Source organism: Carettochelys insculpta, chromosome 29 (genome assembly GCF_033958435.1).
Source record: "Carettochelys insculpta isolate YL-2023 chromosome 29, ASM3395843v1, whole genome shotgun sequence".
Lineage (NCBI taxonomy): Eukaryota > Metazoa > Chordata > Testudines > Carettochelyidae > Carettochelys > Carettochelys insculpta.
Window position 1 is genome coordinate 10,997,064 of NC_134165.1, and position 22,238 is coordinate 11,019,301.

The 22,238-nt window shown below is 60.8% G+C and overlaps 2 protein-coding genes across 3 annotated transcripts; one reads left to right on the top strand and one right to left on the bottom strand.

The window, feature by feature from the left end:
- Positions 1 to 279: 279 nt before the first annotated feature.
- NPFF (neuropeptide FF-amide peptide precursor) lies at positions 280 to 11,063 on the top strand. 2 transcript variants are annotated; one of them, XM_074980239.1, is made up of 3 exons: positions 280 to 458; positions 9,474 to 9,589; positions 10,857 to 11,063. In XM_074980239.1, exons 1-3 carry the CDS (start codon positions 342 to 344, stop codon positions 10,969 to 10,971), a joined length of 348 nt encoding a protein of 115 aa, XP_074836340.1. In that variant the 5' UTR covers positions 280 to 341; the 3' UTR covers positions 10,972 to 11,063. The 2 variants fall into 2 exon arrangements, with proteins under 2 accessions (XP_074836340.1, XP_074836341.1); XM_074980240.1 differs by having other exon boundaries at positions 9,477 to 9,589.
- Positions 11,064 to 12,156: 1,093 nt separating this feature from the next.
- Positions 12,157 to 22,075, bottom strand: TARBP2 (TARBP2 subunit of RISC loading complex). The gene is made up of 9 exons (XM_074979770.1): positions 21,942 to 22,075; positions 20,881 to 21,050; positions 19,662 to 19,767; positions 19,032 to 19,106; positions 17,745 to 17,817; positions 15,820 to 15,937; positions 14,514 to 14,641; positions 13,546 to 13,738; positions 12,157 to 12,511 (listed from the first exon to the last, which is right to left on the bottom strand). Exons 1-9 carry the CDS (start codon positions 21,992 to 21,994, stop codon positions 12,354 to 12,356), a joined length of 1,074 nt encoding a protein of 357 aa, XP_074835871.1. The 5' UTR covers positions 21,995 to 22,075; the 3' UTR covers positions 12,157 to 12,353.
- Between the last annotated feature and the right edge of the window lie 163 nt (positions 22,076 to 22,238).

Sequence of the window (22,238 nt, forward strand, 5' to 3'; positions counted from 1 at the left end):
GGTAACCGGCCCGTGTGGGTATTACAGGTCCCCTGCTGTACTGATCCACCCAGCATGGTAGGCATACAGCCCCCCAGCTCTGCTCTTCAACTTCAGCTGGGGCATCCTAGGCTTTCAGTTCTGGAAATGTCTGGTTTAATCCCCAGGGTGCTGGCTGCCAGGGAGCCCTCAGATAGCCACCTGTCTGCAATCGGGCCATATGCTGCTACAGGCTGAGGCATCATAACTGATCCATCTTCCATGCCACCCCTGTAAACTCCGCCTCGGTCTCTACAGGCTTTCGAAGGCGATTGCAGAAGTCTTTTCAGTGTGAGCCTCCCTCTCCTTGGGGCCGTGCTCTGATGAGCAATGAAACACATCCCAATAATGGCCTTCAAAATGCTAACTTGGAGGTGAATGATGACATCCACGGAAATAAATCAAGAAGATCGGGAACAGTCAACATGGCTTCGTCAAGGGTAAGTCATGCCTGACCAACCTGATTGCTTTCAGTCTGGCTCTGGGTATGTGGGGAAGGTGGTGGATGTGATATACCTTGACTATAGCAAAGCTTTTTATACAGTCTCTGACAGTATTCTCGCCAAGAAAATAAAGTAAGATGGAGTAAATGAATGGACTTCAAGGTGAGTGGAAAATTGGCTAGATTGTTGGGTAGTGATCAATAGCTTGATGTCTAGTTGGTGGCTGATATACAGTGGAGTACCCCAAGGGTCGGTCCTGAGGCGGTTTTATTCAACATCTTTATTAATGACCTGGAGGTGGGGATGGGTTATATCCTCAGCATATTTGTGGATGATGCTAAGGTTGTGGGAGAAGTAGATATGCTGGCAGGTAGGGAGAGGGTCCGGAGTGACTTTGACTAGCTGGAGGAATGGTCCAGACGAACTCTTATGAGGCTGAACAAAGCCAAGTGCAGACTTCTGCTCTTAGGATGGAGGAATCCCTAGCACTGCTACAGGCTGGGGACCAACCGTCTAAGCGGTAATTCTGCAAAAAAAGGACCTGGAGCTTACAGTAGACCAGAAGCGGGATATGAATCACCATTGTGCCCTTGTTGCCAAGCAGACTACCGAAGTATTGCGCTGCATTCGTAGGAGCATTGCCAGCAGCCCTAGGGAAGTGATTAATCCCCTTTCTACACCACTGGTGTGGCCACATCTAGAGTATTGCATCCTGTTTTGGGCCCCCCGCAACAGACAAACTGGAGAGAGTCCAAGAGGGTAGGATACATGACTTATGAGCAGAGGCTGAGGGAACCAGGCTTATTTAGTATGCAGAATTTAAGAAAGAGGGGATTTGATAGCAGCCTCCAACTACCTGAAGAGGAATGGGTGCCCAAAGAGGATGGGGCCAGGCTATTCTCAGTAGAGGCAGAAGATAGAACGAGAAGCAATGTTCTCAAGTTGCAGTGGTGAAGGGTCTAGGTTGGTATTAGGAAAAGTTACTTCACTAATGGTGGAGCACTGGAATGCGTTACCTAGGGTGTTGGAACCTCCATCTCTACAGGCTTTTAAGCCCGTCTTGACAGTCCTGGCTGGGATGATTTAGTTGGGATGGGTCCTGCTTTGAGTGCAGGTTCAAACTAGAGCTAGATGACCTCTGGAGGTCTCTTCCAACCCTCATCTTCCGTGATGGGACCGACAGAGAGCTGTCCTCTCTGACTCTCTGCAAACTCCTGCAGGTGTTGCTGTGTTAGTTACACGGCTCAGGGCCGTTCCCCTCTCTCGGAGCCATTGTCTCAGGCTCTCTGCAAACTCAGGCCAACTCCTTGGCCTCAGTTATGGAGTCATCACCTCTTCAGGGGGGTTTATGCAACTTTGACAGCCGGAGAATGGTTTGTTTAATACAGCACAATAAGAGCTGAGCTGTGGGGGACAACACCTCTGAGAAGCAGAGCCCAGGTGGAAAGCATGGGGGTGCAGGCTTCGGAGGCTGGCCCAAAAGTCCCAGGATCTGAGGGCTGAGGACTTTAGTTCTGAAGTCTGTGGCCTGAGCTGTCCAGCATTTGTAATTCAGAAGCCCCCAGCGTCCAAATCTGGGCTTGGGCCCAGCCACTCCCACCAGGCAAACCCAATCTGCACCAGCTTCCAGGGCAGACCATGACCATTGACTTGGACTCGCAGTGGACCAGAGTGTCCACTAGATGGCGGCTCTGCTCCACCGTGCCCCCCCCCACACCCCGAGAGAGAGGAGAGAGAGAGAGAGAGAGAGAGCGCGCAAACCACTGCATGCACAGGCGTAACTTAACTTACCTTACCTCACCTCACCGCAGGCTGGGCACAGGAGGTCATTTTCCTGCTCTGTGGGGCACTGGGAAGGCCCCAGCTGGAGGCCTGGGCCTAGCTCTGGGTGTTTGTCCTGCTTTGGACAGTGGGCTGGACTCAATGACCTCCTGAGGTCACTTCCAGGCCTGGGATTCTGTAGGGTTGTGCCATTTTGGGGGAGGGTTTGCAGGACAGGCACCCCCAGCTGCGGGAACCCTGGCCGGGAATTTCCGTGACAGGTCCCCTGTCCTGCACTGATGCGAGCGTTCCCATGGACCCTCCCCCTGCTCACAGTGCTGGGGGAGGGGGCCGAAGAGCAGTCCAGGAGGGCCCATGACTGTATCTCCCCACATCACTGCAGCGCAGCTCTCCCCACCCCGGCCCCAGTGGGGGAAGGGTGCCTCACCCGGCCAGGGTAAGTGCAGCCCTGACACGCTGCTGATGTCCACTGCAGACTGTTTCCCTGAAGTTTGCAGACCAGACCCATGCAAGGCTCCAGGGAGGAAGGGGCCCAGTTTGCAGCAAGGGAGTGTTGGGTTCTTGCAAAGAACTTTCTATGTCAGAGGGGAGTCGGGCTCCGTAAGGGCCCTGGGTGGTGGTCGTGGGGAGAGTTAGGCTCAGGAAGGGCCCATGGGGGGGCTGAGGCATCCCCACCCATTGGAGAATTACAGAACAGGTTGGACACACCCCTGCCAGGGTTTGCTTGGCCGGGCTGGTGCAGGGTTTGGCCGTGGTGAGGCCTGGTGGCCCTGTGGTGGCTGCTCTCGCAACCAGAGTAGAAGTGTTTGCAGGTTCTGGGGCCTTCGTGGACTTCAGACAGGGTGAGTCTGCAGGCTGGGGGCCCTCCACAGCCCTGCGCTCTGCTGGCCGACCTCTGCCCCCAGCAGTGCCCCCATTCGTCTCTGCTGCAGGGACTGGGCACTTACAATGGTCTGATGATAATCACCACGGCCATGCTCTGACCATCGTCCTGCCCGCCCCAGCAGCACCCTGGGGCAGGCGTTCCAAGGGGCGAGTGGGCCTGAGCCGTGGCTGGCTTTTCCAGGCCTTCGATACTGAGCTGTAATAATGGCACGTCGACGGCTGGGGCACGTACCTCGAGCATCCCTGGCCTTTGCTCTGGGGCCAGCAGTGATGCTTGCTGCGGTACCCTGCTGTGGAGCGGTCTGAAAAGGTCCCTCAGCCTTGTCCCCCTCTCTTCGTGTCGTGTCTCTTCTAGCCCCTCTTCCTGACGCGTCCCGTTCTCGTGCACGTCCCTGGCAAGCGCCTGCCCTGAAGGTTGTTTGTGTTGGAGGGATCTATTGTGGTTTCCCCAGACTCTGCTCCGCTCAGTTCTTGTCTACATGTGAAATGCGACAGCAGCACAACACCTCGCTGCGGTGCCTGAGGGGTCTCCCAATCCACCACTCTGAGGCTGTGTCTACACTCGCACTCCTCTTTCAAAAGAGGCATGCAAATGAGGGAAGCCAAAAAATGCAAATGAGGTGTCATTTGCATATCTGGCACTGTATTTGCATATTATAATTTCAAAAATGCTTCTTTCGAAAGAAGAAAACCAGGGTGGACAACTGCTCTTCCAAACATAAACCCCATCTTCAAAAGAATCCTTCCCTTCTTTATGGGAAGAAGGACTCTGTCGAGGATGGGGTTTCCGTTCGAAAAAGCACTGTCTACACTGGTTTTCGTCTTTTGAAAGAAGCGCTTTTGAAATTAGCACATGCAAATGAGGTGATGGGTGTGCAAATTGTCACCTCATTTGCATTTTCGGTTTCCCTCATTTGCATACCTCTTGCGAAAGAAGAATGCAAGTGCAGACACAGCCTGAGGGGCAGGGCAGGGGCTGGGTCTGCGGAAGAATCTGGCACTCCTTCTGGGGGGCTTCGATCAGCTTAACTGCAGTGCTCGGGTGTGGGTTTTCCAGCCCTGACGACGCTGCTTCTAAGGCCCTGATGGTTGCTCCTTCAGCACTGGGCTGACTGTTTGGAACGAACCCCTTGGCTCCTTCGTCAGGGTTCGACAGCCAAAGTACCAGAGCTGGTATTGATGCTGCTCTCAGATAAACCCTTTTGATCAACGTTTTCTAAGGCTGCAGATAAAATCGTCAGGCAGCTTATGCTGAATTGTGTAACTTCTGCCTTTGAGTGACTTGGCCGAAGTTGCAAGAGCACAAGAGCGCAGGGCGCTCGCTCAGAGAACAGATGGCCGGAGCAGAGTCCCACTGGGGCCAGGAGCAACGAAGTGTAAAATGAGGTGGTTTGGGGGCGGGTTCTCTCTCTGCAACCCCTTAACCGGACGACCCCATGTTTGTCTCACCCGCCCTCCTCCAGGCCCTCACCTGGCCCCTCAGATCTCAGGCCAATCCAGGCAGGTGTGTAGTTTTGAGTGAACTTGGAAAAATCCACCCTTGCCTGGAAGCGGGGTTCAGACTTAACGAGGGGCCGGTTGCTGTCTTGGTGTGAGGTGGTTGATGGCAGCATGTAGATGGCCTTGGCTGACATTGGGGGCCCACAGGGCTGGGCTGGCAGAGCCCTGGGCAGTGCGCCCTCTATTTTTCCCTCTGTGCAGAATAAATTTTACATGCCCTGAGGCCTGTGCAGCTGTGCACCACCCACAGAAACATAGGCTGCCGGCTGAGGGTGCTCTGCTGGGCAGCTCCCGAATCCCTCCTGCGTGGCTGCCCCAGTGCTCAGCTCCAGAGGGGTAGCCCCGGGGCAGAGAATCAGGGAGGCTTTATAACGGGAGACCTGAATTCTGCCCTCCTGCAAGGAGCAGCTCCCAGCTCCCAGCTCCTCCAACTCCCAGCTGCTTCCCGAGGGGTCTGAGTGACCCCAGGGTCCCCCCACACCCTGTGCTATGGAGTCAGTCCTGATCCAGCCTTGGGCGTGCAGGGCAGGCAGCCTCCTGTAGGGAGCAGGATCTCACCCCTAGGTCCCGTTTCCACCTCTGGTTGGGCACTGATGTCCGTCCGGTGGCTACAGAGGAGAAAAGGAGTCAGGGCTCCTGGGTGCTCCGCCTGTTGCGGGCGTAGTCCCGGCTAGCAGCCTGGGCTCTGCTCTCTCCAGAGGCCTGAAGAGGAAGCTGCAAAGAGCTTTTCTTGGGCTCTTTTGTCGGCTCCACGCCTCGGGCTGGGCTTCTGGGCAATGAGCTCGCCCCAAAGGCTAACAGGAAACGAAGGGTTAACAGGGCTGCTGGACTCCCCCCCCCCCCAGTGCAACGCAGGAGGAAGCTGGGCTCTACAAGGGGCATTGCAGGGGGCGAGCGCGACTCTGCAGAGGGCAGATGGCCACGATTGTGCTGGGAACGGCAGCCTGGCACCTCGGCTGGCAGGGCCTGAGTGCCGGCTGGATATTGGGTGCATCAATCAGGCACCAACCGTGCCTGTCCCAGTGGGGCCCTGCGCCCACCCCCCTGCCTCTGGGCAGCGCAGCTGAGTGGCAGCAAGATCCATCACCCGCTGGAGCCTGGCGCTCGAGGGCTGGGGGCGGGGGGCTGGAACGCGGCTCCTCTGGGGCAGAGCCTGGCCTGCCCACTGGGCGGAGGGGCTCTGCATGGAGGGTGCTCGGATGGGAGGCCCCGGCTGCGGGGCAGCCCCTGGTAGGCACAGGACGTAGGGACCAAGGGACTCCCACGAGGGTTTGTCCCAGGCGCCTATCACCTGAATCCACCCCGCGGAGGCTACAATTGGCATCGGCCCCGGTGATGGGCGGTGTGCGTGGGACGCGCCCAGGCAGCGTGGGCTGCAGAGCGTGCCTGGTGTGCCTGGCTTTGGATGCGTCCAGCTGAGGTTGCAGCGTACAGGGGCTGGGGCACATGGATGGGTGCCCGCGTCTGCCTGAGGGGCGGCTCTGTCACTGCTTGGGGCTGGCCCTGGCGAGCTTTGCTTTGGGTGCCTGTCAGAGCCACGTCCGCGCTCCAGCGGCTCCGTGGCAGCCTGTGGATCAGGACCGGAGCAACCCACCTGCCTGGCACCCCCTCCCCAGGCTCTGATGAACCCCAGCTGGTCCATCCTGGTAGGAACCTGCCTCCCCCCAGCACGTCACTCCTCCAGCAAAGGGTGTGGGCTGTGGACGGGGCCCACCCCAGGCCGGGGGCCGGAGGTCAGCATAGGTCCCTGTCTGGGTGGGGAGCTTAGAGCCAATCTGGGGCCAGCTCTGAATTCCCCCCAGTGCCCGGGCCGAGGATGAACTGTGCCAGACTAAGCCCAGGCCTGGAGCCAGGCCCTGGGCTGCATTAGCCCCGGCTACTTACTCCCCCACTGGCTGTGCCTGCAGTCAGCCCGCCCAGGGGTTTGCACCCACCTGCCCTGCGCGTTACTGCCCACCCCACCTCCTGCCGGCGGTGCCTCCATCTGCCCCCAGCCAGAGCCACTCTCCCCAGGGACCTGAGCCTGCCCACTGTCCCTGGGCCATTTGGGGACCATCCCACCACCCCCCCTGCACTACCCTCAGCCCCCCTGTGCTCCAGCCGGCCCTGGCACGGGGAGCGGGAGGTTCTCCACGCCTGTGCTGTTACTGTCAGCGCGCCCCGACCGCTTGGTAAATGGGTTTCATTAAGCAGGGAAGTGGCGCCAGGGGAGACAAGCAGAAGCGAGGCCGTGGGGCCAGTTAGCCAGACAGGCGAGGCCGTGACAAGTCCAGGGACTGAGTGGGGAGGGGCTGGGGAAACTGAGTCAGGCTGTCGAGGCGGCTCTGGGGCCAGGCGGGGGGGGGTGGATCGGGCTGAGGGGCTGTGATGTAGCCCCCACCCTGTGGCCTGACGCAGGCAGGCGGCTGTGATAAACCAGCATCAATTAGCTGTCGCTTTCCCGGGGGCTCCAAGGGCCATTGGAGTGGATTTATCCCTGTAATAATGCACAAACAGCTCGGCCCGCGGGCTCAGGCCGGTGCTGCGCGCTGTCCCCCGGGGCCGCCAGCTGCGCGCTGGGCCCGGCGTGACAAGCCGTTCCGCCGCCCCGCTCCCCAAGCCCCCACTTTTACAAATGACTGGGGAGGCTCCCATCATTCCAGCGCGCCGAGCCCAGCCCGGGTGCGGGGCGGGGGGGGTATAAGAGCCGCAGCCGGGGAAGGGGGTTGCACAGTGCGAGGAGGGAGCAGGTCAAGCTGGCAGCTATGGACGCTCGCCTGGCACTGCTGCTGGTTCTGCTCTCCGGCACCCCACGGCCCAGCCGGGGCCTGGAAGGAGGGAGTCTGTCCAAGGACACCCTGGCAGAGCAGCCCGACGGCTATGCTGAGAGATTCCCCAGCTGGCTGGTGAGTGGGCACCACCTGGGGAGGTGGCCGGGGGCTGGGCAGAGGGTGACCCAGTTCTTGGGCTGGGGGGGAGGGGGGCTCTGCACATTGTCGGCGAGCGGCACATGTCTGATTCCAGCCAGGCCCCGGGACTCCTGGCTTCTCTGTCCAGCTCCCAGAGGGAGTGTTTCTCAGTGGTTAGAGCGATCACCGAGCCAGGACGTCTGGGGTTTCTGATTGGCTAGTTGTGACCCTGGGTATAAAACAGACCTGCCTCAGTTTCCCCATCTGTTAACGAGCCCAATAAGAGGGCTCTGAGCTGCTGATGGGAGGGATGGGCAGGGGGCTCCTGACATCCCCCCTTTGTGTCGTGGAACCTTCCTCCTCACCCCCCCACCCGCCCGGCCGGTACTGTGATCAATGGGAGTGGCGGGGTCCTGGGCTCTCGTGCCAGTCTGGCCCTGGTTGTGGCCCCAAACCATCCCTAGTGACCCCCCCCCCCCGCTGCTGGGCTCTGGGGTACCCAGTCCTGGGGCCACCGCCCCCACTGGGGCTGGATCCGCACCCTGCGCTGTCGGACACTGTGGCAAAGGGGCGCTGGTACCCCATCCCCAGCCAAACCCCATTCGGCTCAGTGGTCCTTCATGTTGTCAGGCTGGAGCTGAGCTACTCCCCAGGGAAGCAGGATGGGTCTGGCAGATGGAGCGGACACAAGCATCTGCCTGTTGCTCATGGTATAGGCTGGGAGCCTAGGGGATTTGGGCACTTGGCCCCTTTCCAGAGCACTAGGAGAATTGCAAATCCCAGCCTCTGATTTTAAAGCCACCAATTCCAAAAGAAGCCACTGAGCTGGGGAGGGGGGGCAGCAGAAGAATCTCAGGTTCCCCCCCATGGAGGCAGAGAACCCCACAAGGGATCACAGCTGAGAACTTGGGGTGCTCACGAACGATCCTTCCACCCTGCCCTGGTCAGTATCATCCCCCTTTCCAGAAGGGAAACTGAGGCATGGCAAGGGGCAGGGACTTACCAAAGGTCACCCAGCAGGCCTGGGAATCCAGCCCGGGTCTCCTGGCTCCATGGACCACGACTGAGCCTAGCGGGAGCATCCCCTGGGAGCCCAGGCTGGCCCAGGTTACTGCTGGGGCCGGGAAGGAGGTAGCAGCCTTGTGGTGCTCATTTAAGCTCACCCGTTGGTTCCCTTGGGCGTGGCAATGGGGTCTGAGGCGCCACTCCGCCTCCCTGCAGCCCTGCCACGCGCTGTCACTTTCTGCCCGCATCGGTGGTTAAACATGGCTGCTGCGCTCCGCCCCAGAGGCAGCTGCACCCAGCGCAGGGCGGTGCCATCCCCCTGCCGCAGAGCACTTTGGGTTCCTGCTGGTTAGAAGGCAGAAGGGGCCAGAACACGGTGAGTTTTGGGGGAAGGGTTAGCCAAGGCTGCCCAGGACCATCACCCTTCATGGGAGTGGGCTCCAGGAGCCATCCGACCCCCTCACTCCTAGCTTGCTAGGCTGGTGGGCTCTGGGGCTGCAGTTCGCCACATGGGCCCTTTGCTGTCGGGCTGGACTCAGAGACCCCAGCAGGGTGGGGTGTATGGCTGGGGTGGCAGCAGGTGAGTGTCACCAGCAAAGGACAGGTACTTGTCTGGCTGACTCCGGGGACGGGGGGTGAGAGCCAGGCTGTGCTGCCCTGATTGTGAAGGGTTGGGGGCTGTTAAGGGGCAGGGGTGCTGGGCTGTTTGCCCCCCCCCACTATCCAGCCCCCCCCCATCCTGCAGCATAGGGAGCAAAGAGCCCCAGAACCATGTAACGCCCCCGTCCAGCACCTTCATGTGCAGCAGCTTAGTATGCAGGTGTTATCCTGGCGGGGGGTGTCAGCGCACCAGGCGCTGCACGTGTGCTAAGCCCCATCCCTGGCTCTCCCTGCACGGCCCCGCTCTGGAGGCAGGGGGCTGCGTCACCACACCCTGCTCCCCCCCCTGCAGCAGGAGAGCGAGGACCAAGCCGCCTGGCCCTTCTCCGAGGAGCACCTGCTTCGCTCACTGTTCCAGGCCCTGCAGCGACCCAGCCGCAGCCCCTCCTTCCTGTTCCAGCCCCAGAGGTAAGGAGGGGGGCACCGGGGCCACCCACCCCCCTCCCTCAGCCTGCCCCCCGCCTGCTGGCTGCATCCACTGGGAGTTAGTAGCCCTGGAGGCTGACACTGAGCGCGCCAGCCTGGCTCTGCATGGAGCTGGGAACCACCTCCCCTCGGCCAGGGGCAGGGGGTGCTCATTTACCTGCCCCCGCCCTCTCGCCCACAGGACTGGCTTCCAGCTAGCTCCAGCTCCTTCCCCAGGGCCATGCGCTAAACGGCAACAGGCCATGGGCCACTGGAAGGAACAGCCACAGAGGGGATTAGACTCTCACAACCGAGTTTCTGAGCGCCCAGAGGCAGCCCCCAGGAAAGTCAGCGGGTGCCCAGCTGGTCAGCAGCGTGCCTGCAGCCTGCACATCCAGTGGTGGTGCACATAAGAAAATTTATTCCACGCCTGCGTGGAAAAAATCCGAGGGACCACTGCTGGCCAGAGGGGTTGGCTAACTAGGCTCTGGGTCAGGGGCCGGACTCGGCCACAGTGGTGCCACAGCGCCACACACCCAACTCAGGGTTGGGGGTCAGAGGAACTGAGTTCACGAGCCTAGAACTCCATGTCCTCCAACAAGCCCTGTGTGTCACTGGGTGGGGGGTGCCCTTGCCCCATGGTCTGCTACACGGGGGGCGGGCCCAACTGGGGTTAACAGGAGTTGAACGTACCCTGCTTGGCTCAGCCCCCCACCCCAGCCCCTGTAGCTGCTCTTAGGTAGAGCCCCCCCCACCCACCCCTACCCAGCAGGGAACTCGGCACCGCCTGGAGCTCTAACCACTAGGCAACACAGCCCCCTGCTAAGCCAGCTGCTGGGCAGTGCCAGGCCGGGGCTGCACTCGAGTTTGGACCTTGGCTTGAGGTGATGGGTGGCGTCTACCTTGTTGACACAGGCCAGGTACCTGGCCAGCCACAGAGCCAGTACAGGGACACTGTCCCGTCAGCTCTGCCCCTGCCCAGCTCGAAAGCAGGCGTGCTGGGGTAAAGGAGCCGGGTGTGAATGCAGGCAGGAGGGGAGGACAGATGGACACCCGCCCCCGAGAGCTGATTTTCTGTGGCACAGTAGCAGTGGGAGCACCTGCAGCCTGGGGAAGGAGCTCCGGGCCTGCAGCCGCGGCAGAGGCCACTGGGGACGCCAGGCTGGTCCCAGCTGCGTCGTGCTGGCCCTTAGCTGAGCTGCTAGTACGGGCGCAGGCGGGGCTGGGTGAAAAGCGCGTCAGGAGCCCCGCCCCCTCTGTCTCCCTGCAGGTTTGGCCGAGCGACGCGGGGCAGCGAGGGCCGGCTGAGCCAGCGGGGCTGGGACTCAATGGCGCCCCAGTTCTGGAGCATGGCTGTGCCCCAGCGCTTTGGGAAGAAGAAGTGACTCCGAGAGGCAACCTGGCTCCAGCGGCCCCCTCTCAGCCGTGAACAGACCCCCCTGGGGCGACCGGCGCAGCCCCACACTCGTACCGACAATAAAATGTGAGCGTCGCAGCTGAGGCACGTGTGGTCAATGCAGGCACGGCCCAGCCCCAGCCCGGCGCCTCTGGGGGCACAGCACACGGCCTGATCCCACCCCGGTGCCTCTGGGGGGGCGCCATGCAGAGGGGCAGTGCTGGAATGTGGGGAGGGAGCTGGTGGGAAGAGGGTCGGGGCTGCCAGTCTCTGCTCCATCTGAGCCACCTGCCAGCCAGAGAGCGAAGGACCCCAGCTCCAGGACAAGACAAGAACTGCTTCTGCCCAGCCCGTCCCTGCCTCATGCTGGGCTCTGCTCCACTCTCCCTCTTCCTGGGGGTCCGGTGCCTGGCTGGCTGCGTCACAGCCCCTGCCCCACTGCCAAGGATCCTGGTCCTGGGCTCGCCTGGCCCCACCCCTCAAGGAAACACACCACATTTGAGACAATCCCTCCAGCCACTTTATTTCCCATCTCCTCGGGCACCGGCCACCCCTGGGGTGGGTTCTGGGCCAGACTCCCCAGCCCTGGGGCTCTCCTAGCACAGCCCAGGGGTCAATCAGAACAGGAGGGGCGGCTGCTGCCCCACCCCGAGGGGAGACGGTCCTGTGGCCGGGTCGGAATCAGCTCTTGAAAACCTCGTCTCTCTCCTTTAAATGATAGAAATCTGCCCCCTCCCAGCTCCCCTCCCGTCCCCTGGGGCTGCTCCAGCACAAACCAGGGGGTGCTTCAAAGCTGCAGGGGAGTCGGCTGGGGTTGTAGCTGCTGGTGCTGGAAGTGACCCCCCTGCCAGTGGGGCAGGGGGCACAGCCAGAGGCTGCTGACAAATCCAGGAGGGACTGACCCTCCCCAGCAGCCCACAAGCACTTAGGTGGAGTGGCCAGATCAGGACAGGGGCTGGGGTGGGGGGCAGCCATGGGGCAGCCTTTCCCCCCCCACCCCCACACACCGCAGCGGAGTAAAGCGATGCCATGGAAAGGCCCAGGGTGCCCTGGGACAGACAGTGCTGGGGCCAGGAGCCATCTGCTTGCGTGGCTAGCAGCTGAGTGCCCCACCCCCCCGGCCATGCCCGAGAGCCCAGCATGTCCTCGGGGCCTGCTCAGGCCTGGCACCAGCAGGGCTGGAGTCTCGCCAGGAGGGTTCAGGGGCCTGCTCAGGCCTGGCACCAGCAAGGCTGGAGTCTCGCCAGGAGGGTTCAGGGTCCTGCCCCTGCGGAGCCTCTGGCTGTGGAGCTGTGCAGCTCCGGCCTGGGGCGGGGGCGGGTGGCTCCAAGCCTCTGCCTGGCTGAGTGTCCGTGGCCCCCAGGCACTGCCTCACTTGCCTCCTGCCATGATCTTCAGGTACTGCAGGGCGTTGCGGGCAGCGGCTGCGCGGGCGGCGTCCCGGGAGGCGGCCGAGCCGTGGCACACGGTGGTCGGCTGCGTGGACAGTTCCACCAGGCACTGGTACAGGCCGCTCAGGCTCATCTCGTCTGGGGGCGAGACCAGGCGTCAGGGCCAAGCGCACCGCAAGGAGGCGGCGCACCGGGGCTGGGAGTGGGGGGTTTCAGGCAGAGCCCCAGAACGTCCTGGAGGAGCAGAAGTTTACCCCAGGCCCCCTAGCCCAGTTCCATTGAGAACTGGGAGCTGCTGCCCCATAGAGGAGCACATGTCCCAGGACACAACACCCAGAGCAGGGAGCCAGGCCCATGGCCCAGGAGCCGCTACCTGGGGGTGACCAGGACTGCCTCTGTCTCCAACCCTGTGGGAGCTGAGCATGGTGCGGTCTCAGCACAGCTGTCCTTATGCTTTATGGAGCACTGCAATCCCTCCCCAACGTCTTGGCACTGCTCCTGTCTGGGGCTCCAGGCTTCCCAACCCCTGTGTGGCGTCTACCTGAGCTTGGGGGCTTCCTGGGGCTGGAGCAGAGCGCAGACTCTGCCCCGCTGAGCCTGACAGCAGGGAGCCCTCCTTGGTGGCCGGCCCAATGGGGCATGGGAGGTGGTCAGGGGAGAAGACAGCCCTGCTGCTCCCAAGGGTTGAGGGAGGACCCTGGCAGGCTGCAGCACAGATGACCAGGACCAGACCTAAGACACACATCACCGCGCAGCTGCCTAGGGCCACCTGAACATTTGCAGCCCCAAAGCTGCAGCTGCCCAGGGGCCAACATGGCCTCTCCGTGGCTCACGTGAAAGGTGCTGGGGAGGCCCCCAGAGGACAGGGTGCTCAGCCACTGCTGGGGGGGCAGTGCGAGAGGGTGGTGTGCTGAGCCCCTGGGGTGGCAGGCAGGGCACTCAGCTCCTGCTGGTGGAGGGCAGGCCAAGGGCACTTTTAACACCCAGGCTGGAGTCAGCAGTAACAGAGGCAGGAGGATGCTGGCCCCCAGCACCGCTCTAGGGGGACAAGGGAGGAGCAGGGCTGGCCTGTAGGCCGGGTGAAGGGACAGTGCCAGCCTGCACTGGCACAGTGGAGCATGCCCAGGGTCTGGCCCCCCAGCGAGGGCTGGGCAGGGTCCCTGCTCCCTCACCGATGTCCAGGTAGCTGATGTCAAAGCTCTGCTCCTCGGAGAGCTCCTGCAGGAGGCTGCAGAAGCCGGTGCTGAGGGCCCCCAGCGGGTGGCTCTTGAGATGCAGGAGCTTCTCCCCCGCCGAGTTGCGCAGCGAGTCCCAGGTGCAGCCGGAGAGTCGGCCCTTCAGGCTGTCCAGCTTGTTCCCCACGGTCTGGAGGGGGAAGAGGGCAGCAGCTGGGGTCCTGGCTCGTCTGCAAGGCCAGGCCTGTGCTTACAGCGCAGAGCTGCGCTTCCCAGGGCAGGAAAACGCCCAGGGCACAGAAGCTGCTACGCCCTGGCAGAGGCACCGCCCCACCTCACCCCAGCGCTGCCACAGCCCTGCCCAGGTCCACAGGGCAATGCTTCCTCATCCCAGCTACTGAACCTCCGCTTCTACTGCTGGAGGGTCCGGCTACACTATGGCACCACGGTCGCCTCCACAGGGCAGACCCCCAGCACCAAGGGGCATGGTGCAGGCTGGGCCTTGGAACCTCCCCAGGTTGCTCCCAAACTCAGCCCCTTTTGTCTCTAAGCAACCTAGTACACTGCATGCTGGGAGGTGTAGTCTCTATGGACACACTTCCCATTCAGAGGGTGAGGCCCCAGTGCCTCTCAATGACCTGGGGCACTGCATGCTGGGAACTGGACTCTCTACGCTCGCACCTTCCCAAAGAGAGGGCAATGCTTCCAATGGCTTAGCTGCATAGAGCATGCTGGGAGTTGTAGTCTCTGGCCGCACCTCCCCAGGCAGAGGGCGAGGCCCTATTGCCCCCAAATGGGCTGGAGCACTGCAGGCTGGGAGTTGTAGTCTCTGTGGCCACACTTAACTCACTCAGAGGGCAAGGCCCCATGGTCCCGCATGCTGGGAGCCAGAGTCTCTGTGGCCACACCTCCTCTTTCAGAAGGTCAGGCCCCCACCTCCGAGCAGCACAGCATCCCGCACTCACGATGGAGAACTGGTCCTCCTCCACCTCGGCCTCGCTGCCCTCCCGCTGGTCCATGGGCACGTTGTGGATTCGCACCAGCATCTTGGCCGCTGCATTGCGCTTGGCCAGCTTCTTGGAGGTGCCGCTCCCTGCAGGGGGAGCCCCATCAGCGCAGGTGCCCACAGCTGGGCCCGGGCACGCCTGCCCCCCTGGGGAACAGGGGGTGAAGGGCTGTGCAGACAGAGAAGGGCTAGAAGAGGAGCCCTTGGGCGGCATCAAGGGTTCCCCTGGGATGGGCAAGAATTTTTGCAGAGGGGCCAAGCCACGACGGTTGGTGCTGGTCACGGGCTGGCTCTGGGGCTCCCCCAACTCCGGGAAGGGGCGGGGCCTTGGGCAGAAGGGGCGGGGCTGGGAGCTGCAGGGAGAGACCAAGCATGAGTGTGAAAGAGGCAGATGGGGACGCAGACAATGCACTGCAGTGTGTGTGTGTGTGTGTGTGTGTGTGTGTGTGTGTGTGTGTGTGTGTGTGTGTGTGTGTGAGAGAGAGAGAGAGAGAGAGAGAGAGAGAGAGAGAGAGAGAGAGAGAGAGAGTGTGTGCGCGCACTGGCTGCTGCTGGGTAAGTGTCTGAGAGAAGCCGCCCTCTGCCTCTTTAAGGGAAACCTGTCCTGCTCTGCACCTGAGTCACTGACCATCCATGCTTCAGACTGGAGCAGTTCCACTGGGTCTCTCTCTCTCCCGGTTCCCTGCTCTGCAGAGATGGGGTACAGGGGCAGGGGAACACCCTGATCTCAGCACTACCCTCTCCTCTTCCCCTCTGCACAGCTAGCAGGAGAAGCCCAGGAGCAGCTCGGCTGCAGGCAGAACAAGGTGCGAGAGGGGCAGCTGAACACAAGCTGCTGGCTGGAAGTACACCTGCCCTGCTCATAGCTGGGCGAGCCCGAGAGCAATGTTGGTCAGCCAGATCCAGCCCCTGGCGCTGGGATAGCAGGGGCTGTGGGTTGCAGTTGAGGGGGGTCACGGGACAGCCCAGAGGTGGAATACCAGGGAGCTGGGGATGGGGACTGAAGGCGTCAGGCAGAGCTGGCTAGCAGGGGGCTGTGGGCTGCGACTGGGAGCCCAGGGCTGGCACAGCAAAGGGCTGAGGGTCAGGACCCTGCACAGCCCCTCCCTGGCGCCATATGAGAATGGTGGATTCTCCCATCCATGTTAGAGGCGCCATGTGCCTCTGGAATCAGTCTGAGACCCACCCAGCTCCCCATGGAAGGTGACGTGGCTCCACCCCCCGAGCGCCCATCCCTGTTGCCTCAGCACCCAGCTGGCAGTTACCGATTTCAATGAACCTCTCGACTCGGCAGGTCATGGTGAACTCCTTGCGGTGGGCAGGCCCTGACTCCTGAGTGACGGTGTATTCCGGCAGCCTCCAGCCCTTCTGCACCACCAGCTCCTGGGGGCCGGGGAGAAACAGGGTGACATCCGACCCCGGACAGGATGCTGCTCAGGTAGGGATGGAGGGGGGCTGCCTGGGCCCCCAGTGACCCTAGAGGTGGGGTGGGGTGAGCACCAGCAAGGTCCTGCAAGGGCGCTGGCTGGAGAGGCCCTTAGGCAGGCCCCAAACGCCCAGGACAGGGCAGTCCCGTGAGTCCCTCATAGACAAACTGCTACCGAGACAGCCCGGGCAAGCTGCTACCATTAAATAGTGGGGCCGCAGGGACTGGGTAGGGCTGGTCTGAATCCAGCCATGGCCAGTGCAGGCCCAATGCCCCCTTCCCCTCCCTGTCTGCTGTTTGGTTGCCCACGTGACAGGAGTTTGGGTCTCGCTCTTTGTCTCTTGCTCACGTCTAGAGGTCTCAGCTCAGAGCATTATGGTCCTGCACAGACACCAGGAGAGCCAGCCCCTGCCCCAGACAGGCCAATGGTGACGGGGGGAAACTGAGGCACAAAGCTGGGAAGTGATTTGGCTGAGATTAGTGACAGGGCCAGGAGGAGACTCCAGGTCTCCTGAGCCCCAGTCCGGTGCGCCAGCCACTAGCACGTGCATCCCTACGTCACCATGGCAACCCCCACGCTTGCTGACTGGCTCAGCAGAAGCCATGGAAACCAACAGCCCAACCCAGGACAAACCCAAGGGGAAGGTGGGGAGTTTGCCCATCCAACAGGCTGTGGAGGGAAACAGCCCATCTGGGCAGGATCCCAAGGGGCTCAGGCACCCAAGGGCTATTGGACAGGGTCCTCCATTGCGCAGCTACTGCCATTAAATTTCTCCATCAACACCCCCCCACCCTCCTGCGTTTGAGGGGCCGAGGAAACCTGACAGCCCCAGGCAAGACACATGGGACTGGGCATGGTAGCTGTGGTTCGGCTCTTCCAGCGGCAATCACAGGAGCTGAGCGCTGTAGAAAGTTGCCAGCTGGACACTATCTGAGTCACATAACCACAGGGTGGGAAACAGCCCAAATCCCCACCACACCAGCCACTAGAGAGACAATCCCACCCCCACCCCACACTGGCTGCTAATGAAGCAGGCACAGCCTCAGGTCCACCCATGAGCCACAGAACAGCTGACAGGAGTTGACCCAATCATCCTGCTGCAGGATTCATAGAATCCTAGGGCTGGAGGGGACCTCAGGAAGTCAATCAAGTCCAGCCCCCTGCCTAAAGCAGGACCAACCCCAACTAAATCATCCCAGCCAGGGCTTTGTCAAGCCGGGACTTAAAAACCTCTAGGGATGGAGATTCCACCACCTCTCTGGGTGACACATTCCAGCGCTTCACCACCCTCCTGGGGAAATAGTTTTTCCTAATATCCAACCTGCACCTCCCCCTCTGTAACTTGAGCCTTCGCTCCTTGTTCTGCCGTCCCTTACTCCTGAGAACAGCCTCTCTCCCTCGTCTTTCCAGCCCCCCTTCGGGAGGTTGAAAGCTGCTATCAAATCACCCCTCGCTCTTCTCTTCTGCAGACTAAATAAGCCCACATCCCGCAGCCTCTCCTGGTAGGTCATGTGCTCCAGCCCCTTCATCCTTCTGGCTCCCCTCTGCTGGACCCCCTCCAATGCATCCCCATCCTTTCTATCCTGGGGGGCTTAGACTGGGCTCTCCGCCCCCATCTGATCACTCTGGCACTCAAGGGTGATTAAGTCTTTTGCTTCAATAGCTTCCTCCCGCACTCAGCCAGGCCTGGCTTACCTGGGGCAAGCCCCAAAGTGAGCGGAGGCCCCTACGCCAGAGGGCAAAGGTGGCACAGCTACACCTACCTGCAGCGCCCCCACCGGGTTACATTCCGACTGCTGGGGTGAGACGGGCGACTTCACCTCCATCGGCGAGCTTCTGCATGAGACACAACGGCACCCAGTGAAGGGAGCTGAGCTGGACGGCTGGGTGCTCCCTCCAGCCCTTGCCCAGGGAGTCTGCGGGCCAGGGGTTTGCGGGTGGGGTGGGGGGACCCACTGGCAGGAGACGGCCAATGGAACTGGGATAGGTGCAATGCCCCAGCAGAATGCTAGGGGCTGCTGTGCAGCAGGGCGTAGGATGGGAGGCTCAGCAGGGGGCGCTCTCCTTTCTGAGTCAGCTCTGGCTCCAGCAAGGCCCTAGTCACTGAAGGGAGGCAGGGGTCATGCAAAGCCCCCTGGGTCTTTTCACAAGAGTTCCCAGTTTCAGCTGTCCCGCCCCACAACCCCAAATGTCCCCTGCACTTTCAATTGCTAACAGGCCCCTTCTCCGTTCCCTGCCCTGAAGGGCAATTACAGTACTCTAAGACACCTGCAATGCTCCGCCCTAGCAAAAGCCGCCTCCCAAGGACGCACGACACAACCCGATGCTGCAGGACAGTTTGGGTTGACAGGGACACGCCTCGGAGCTCAACGGGCCGGAGTTTCCCAAGCACAGCCCCCGGCACAGAGTTTAGCTGGCCTGAAATAAGTTTTAAGGAAAACAGCCGAGTGCTGCCAAAGAGAGGAGCAATCTTGGGGTGCCCGGCTTGAGACACCGAATGCATCAGACACACCCTGGAGGGCTCAGAAACCAGGAGACTGGCTTAAGAATTGGGTGATAAGGAAACAATAATCAATGTTGGGTTCTTACATTTGCCTGGGAGTTACTAAGACTTTTTCAACTTTTCCAGGCTATCCCCAGGCAAGATACTTATCTGTTTTGGTTTTTTTGAAAGGAAGTGGAGATTCCCTATGAAATAACATGACTCCAGGAGTTGGGGCTTTTAGAATACCAAACAGTACACAGACTGCAGACAGGGCCCTATGGATCAGGCAAGCAGGAGGCTACATTGCCCACATCCCTTTTCAGCTCTTCTCTACTGCCCCCAAAATCCTGTGATACAGACTTCTCCCCAGGCTCAGTGACTACATTACCCCCGATCCCTCTTGCCCCAGTGCATGCTAGACTATGGAATTCCCACCAAGCTCTCATACACCAACCCCTTTAAGGTGAGCTCTCCCACCCCGACCCCACCAATGGAAAAGGAGGTGAGCCAAGATCACACTGGATGTCCCTGGCCCACAGCCCCTCCCTGAGAGTTTCCACTTTACCTGGGAGAGGCGGCAGGTGGGATGGGTGCTGCGGCAGTGCTGAGCTGAGAAAGGGGCTCTAGGGAGAAAGGAGAGCTTTGAAAATAAAAGGTGACAAACATTAAAGCGGGCCTCATGCCTCTGAGCACAACAAGAACCAGCTCCTCCTACCTGCGAACACTTGGGCTTGGTGCCAGCTGGGGGTCGGAGAGGGACCGTGGGGACTAGGGATGTTTTAATATCAAATGCCACCACCCCCCCCGCCGCACACCCAGCTCTAATGCAGTGCTCCTCACCTACAGGTCTCAAGGCTCTTTACAAAGGAGATCAGTACCATTCGATTCAATTTACAACTGGGGAAACTGAGGCACGAAACAGAGGAGTAACTTGCCTACAGTCACCCAGCTGGCCAGGAGTCAAACAGTTCTCCGGAGTCCCAGTCCGGCGCTCGAGCTCATAGGCTGCACCAGCTGGGGGGAGGGGGGGCCGTTCCTCAGCTGAAATTCCTCCCCACCAACACCTTCCCCTACATCCTCTATGCTGGCATGAGGAGTAAAGGACAGGTTTGGGGCGGGATGCAAGTTTGGAGGTCAGGGATCGAAGGTGCTGAGAAGCAAATTAAGCCCCGAGCTCCCACGCTGCCCCACTCACCTGGATTCCTCCAATGCTGCTGGCTCGAGCATATTTCCCCCCTTCAGAAGTTTTAGGGCCACCTCTGCTGCCTTATGCTTGGCTGCCTTCTTGCTAGGCCCTTGACCTGGAAAGCCAGGTGGGGGTGGGGAGAACAGGGACATGGAACACAGTCAAGATCGAGGGGAGGGGTGCAGCACCCACGGAGAGGTGTCCGGTGGCGAGAGCGGGGAGGGTGGGAGTCAGAAAGTACGGATTCTATTCTCAGTTTTAGCAGGTAGTGGTGTTTAGTGGTTAGATCAGTGAGGGGCTGGGACTCCCACGTTCTATTCCCAGCTGTGTCGCTCAGTAGCTCTCTGCGATAGTGATAGGTCAGCAACTCCCAGAGCTGAAAGACTTGAACCCCCAAGCAGGAACAGCTGCAGAGCAGGGAACACTGTCGCTGTGGCCCTTTTGTCCTTGGCTGCCCTGAAGAGTGGCTCACAGAGGGGCTAGCAAGGGCCAAGGCTCAGGAGGTTTGTTTCCACGATGGAGACACCTGGGCCAGTAGGTGCTGGGCTGAGACCCAGCCAACTCCCACTGCTCAGGGGCTACCGAACAAGACCTTGAGTGCTGAAGGCTGGCTTTGAACCATGGTCACACAACTCTGGGATCCTCCAGCCCAGGGTGTCCCAGATGTGGTCCAGACTGGGACGTGAGAAGCTAAGAGGCCCACCTCCGGGCTGACTCCTGCCCCCAAAAATCCAGTCACCATCCCCTAATCCCAGGGAGAATTCTAGCCAACAACCCTCCCCCACCACCCTTCCAGAGCAATGCCATCTCCACTCACAACAGCGCCACCCCTACAGACAGCCTGTACCCAAGATCTTAGCACTTTACAAAGAAGCACAGACTAGATCCCAAGAGTCCTAATCCAGAATTTTCCCTGTATGCTGAGTGCTTGGACAGCCACTCAGGAGAAATTCAAATGCCACCCAGCTAATTAGCAGAGCGTTCACATCAGGCATCATGAGTTTCTGCTGGTGGTGCAAATCTGGACATGCCTCAGTGCACACAACAAAATTTATTCCACACATGGATGAAAAAAAAGAGAGGGAACCCTGAGCCGCAGCTCCCGGCTCTAAGCACTGGCGCCTACTTTAAAGAAGAGACAGGAGGCAACATAGAGGGTCAGGGGAATCTCAGCATTACCAACCCATTTGGGAACAATATTTACCCGCCTCCCTCATGGGTCACTGACCGGTGCAGCTGATATCCCCGACTGTCACTCGAAAGGTGAAGTTGGGCTGATGCGCTTGTCCCTCGGCTTTGAGTAGATCATACACGGGTGTCTTGCCTATTCTTGTCCCATACTCCTGGAGAAGGCTGATCGGGGTCTTTCCGGGGTTGGAGGCAAGCATTTGCTCTATACTGGGGTGGGGAACAACGCAGGGACATGAGCTCAGAAACCACCACAGACCAATGCTAGCCCTGGGACATGAAATACACAGGGCCAGTCCCAGACCTGGGTGGGGAAGGGGGCAGTGGAGAGCTCACCCTCCCACCCTGGAGAACCCCACTGACCCTGTGAAAGAGTCCCCCTGTAAGGGGGATGATGACACCGTAATAAGAGCAGCTACTCCCACAACCCATAGGCATCTCCCTGCCAACCGGATACCTAGGTGGGGATCACCCCAGTGAGAGGGGTCAGTAGGATCAGCTGCGCCCCATGAGGCCCTCAGTGAAAATCCCCTCGGTATCCAGTTGGGTGGTGGGGCACAGTGGGAGAACCCACTCTTCACCCCTTCTTGCCCCTCTGAGGGTACCCCACTACCGGTGGGAGCAGCTGTTTTCCCAATGAGCTCCCAACCCCATACCCATATGGAAGCATACGACCTCTCCCCTCACCCCTCCACCTGGGGTGGGGATGGAAGGAGCTGACCCCTGAAACCCCTCGCCACCTCCCAGAGGGGCAGTGGGAGAGGCTGACCTCCTAGATGGTGGTGGTGGGAGTGGCATTCCCAGGACCCGCCCCCAGACCCAGGGCGGTGGGAGGGGCTTCTCCAGGACTTGCCCCCCAGGCTGGGGGGAAGGGCTCCCCCAGGAACCGATACCCAGTGGGGCAGTTGGAAGGGCTGACCTCCGAAATGCGGGTGGGAGGTGTTTTCCCAGGACCCGCCCCTAGAACTCAGGGGGCGGTGGGAGGGGCGTATCGGGGGCCCACCCACAGCACTCGGTGGGAGGGGCTTTCCCAGGACCCGCCCCCCCCGGTCTGGGTGGGGAATGGACAATAGGGGGACCGCCCCTGGGCCGCTCCGTTACCTGGGGAACCCGCCACTCTTCTTGGTCCCGCAGGCCTCCTCCTCCTCACTCATTCCCTCCTCCTGCCCCACCGGAGCCACCTCGCCTGCAGCCCTGGGAGCCCCTCTCCGGCCAGCGCGCGCCGCCACCGACAATGGCTGGGGGGGGAGGCGACGCCAGCGCCGCCCACAGGTCCCTGGGAAGTGGAGTGCGAATCAGGTCCCCGTCCCTGACCTAGGCGGGCAGAGGAACTACAATACCCACAAAGCACCGCGCAGCCCTGACGTGTCCTGGGACATGCAGTTCTTAGGAGGCCAT

Bases quoted from the DNA above. Each gene is read 5' to 3' on its own strand.
- NPFF (XM_074980239.1), top strand. From the start codon at position 342: ATGAGCAATGAAACACATCCCAATAATGGCCTTCAAAATGCTAACTTG. The intron at 459-9,473 runs GTAAGTCATGCC...CCCCCCCTGCAG, and splicing joins TCAACATGGCTTCGTCAAGG to CAGGAGAGCGAGGACCAAGC. The intron at 9,590-10,856 runs GTAAGGAGGGGG...GTCTCCCTGCAG, and splicing joins TTCCTGTTCCAGCCCCAGAG to GTTTGGCCGAGCGACGCGGG.
- TARBP2 (XM_074979770.1), bottom strand. From the start codon at position 21,994: ATGAGTGAGGAGGAGGAGGCCTGCGGGACCAAGAAGAGTGGCGGGTTC. The intron at 19,107-19,661 runs GTGAGTGGGGCA...TTATTTTCAAAG, and splicing joins GCAGCATTGGAGGAATCCAG to CTCTCCTTTCTCCCTAGAGC. The intron at 13,739-14,513 runs GTGAGTGCGGGA...TTCCCCCTCCAG, and splicing joins AGGAGGACCAGTTCTCCATC to ACCGTGGGGAACAAGCTGGA.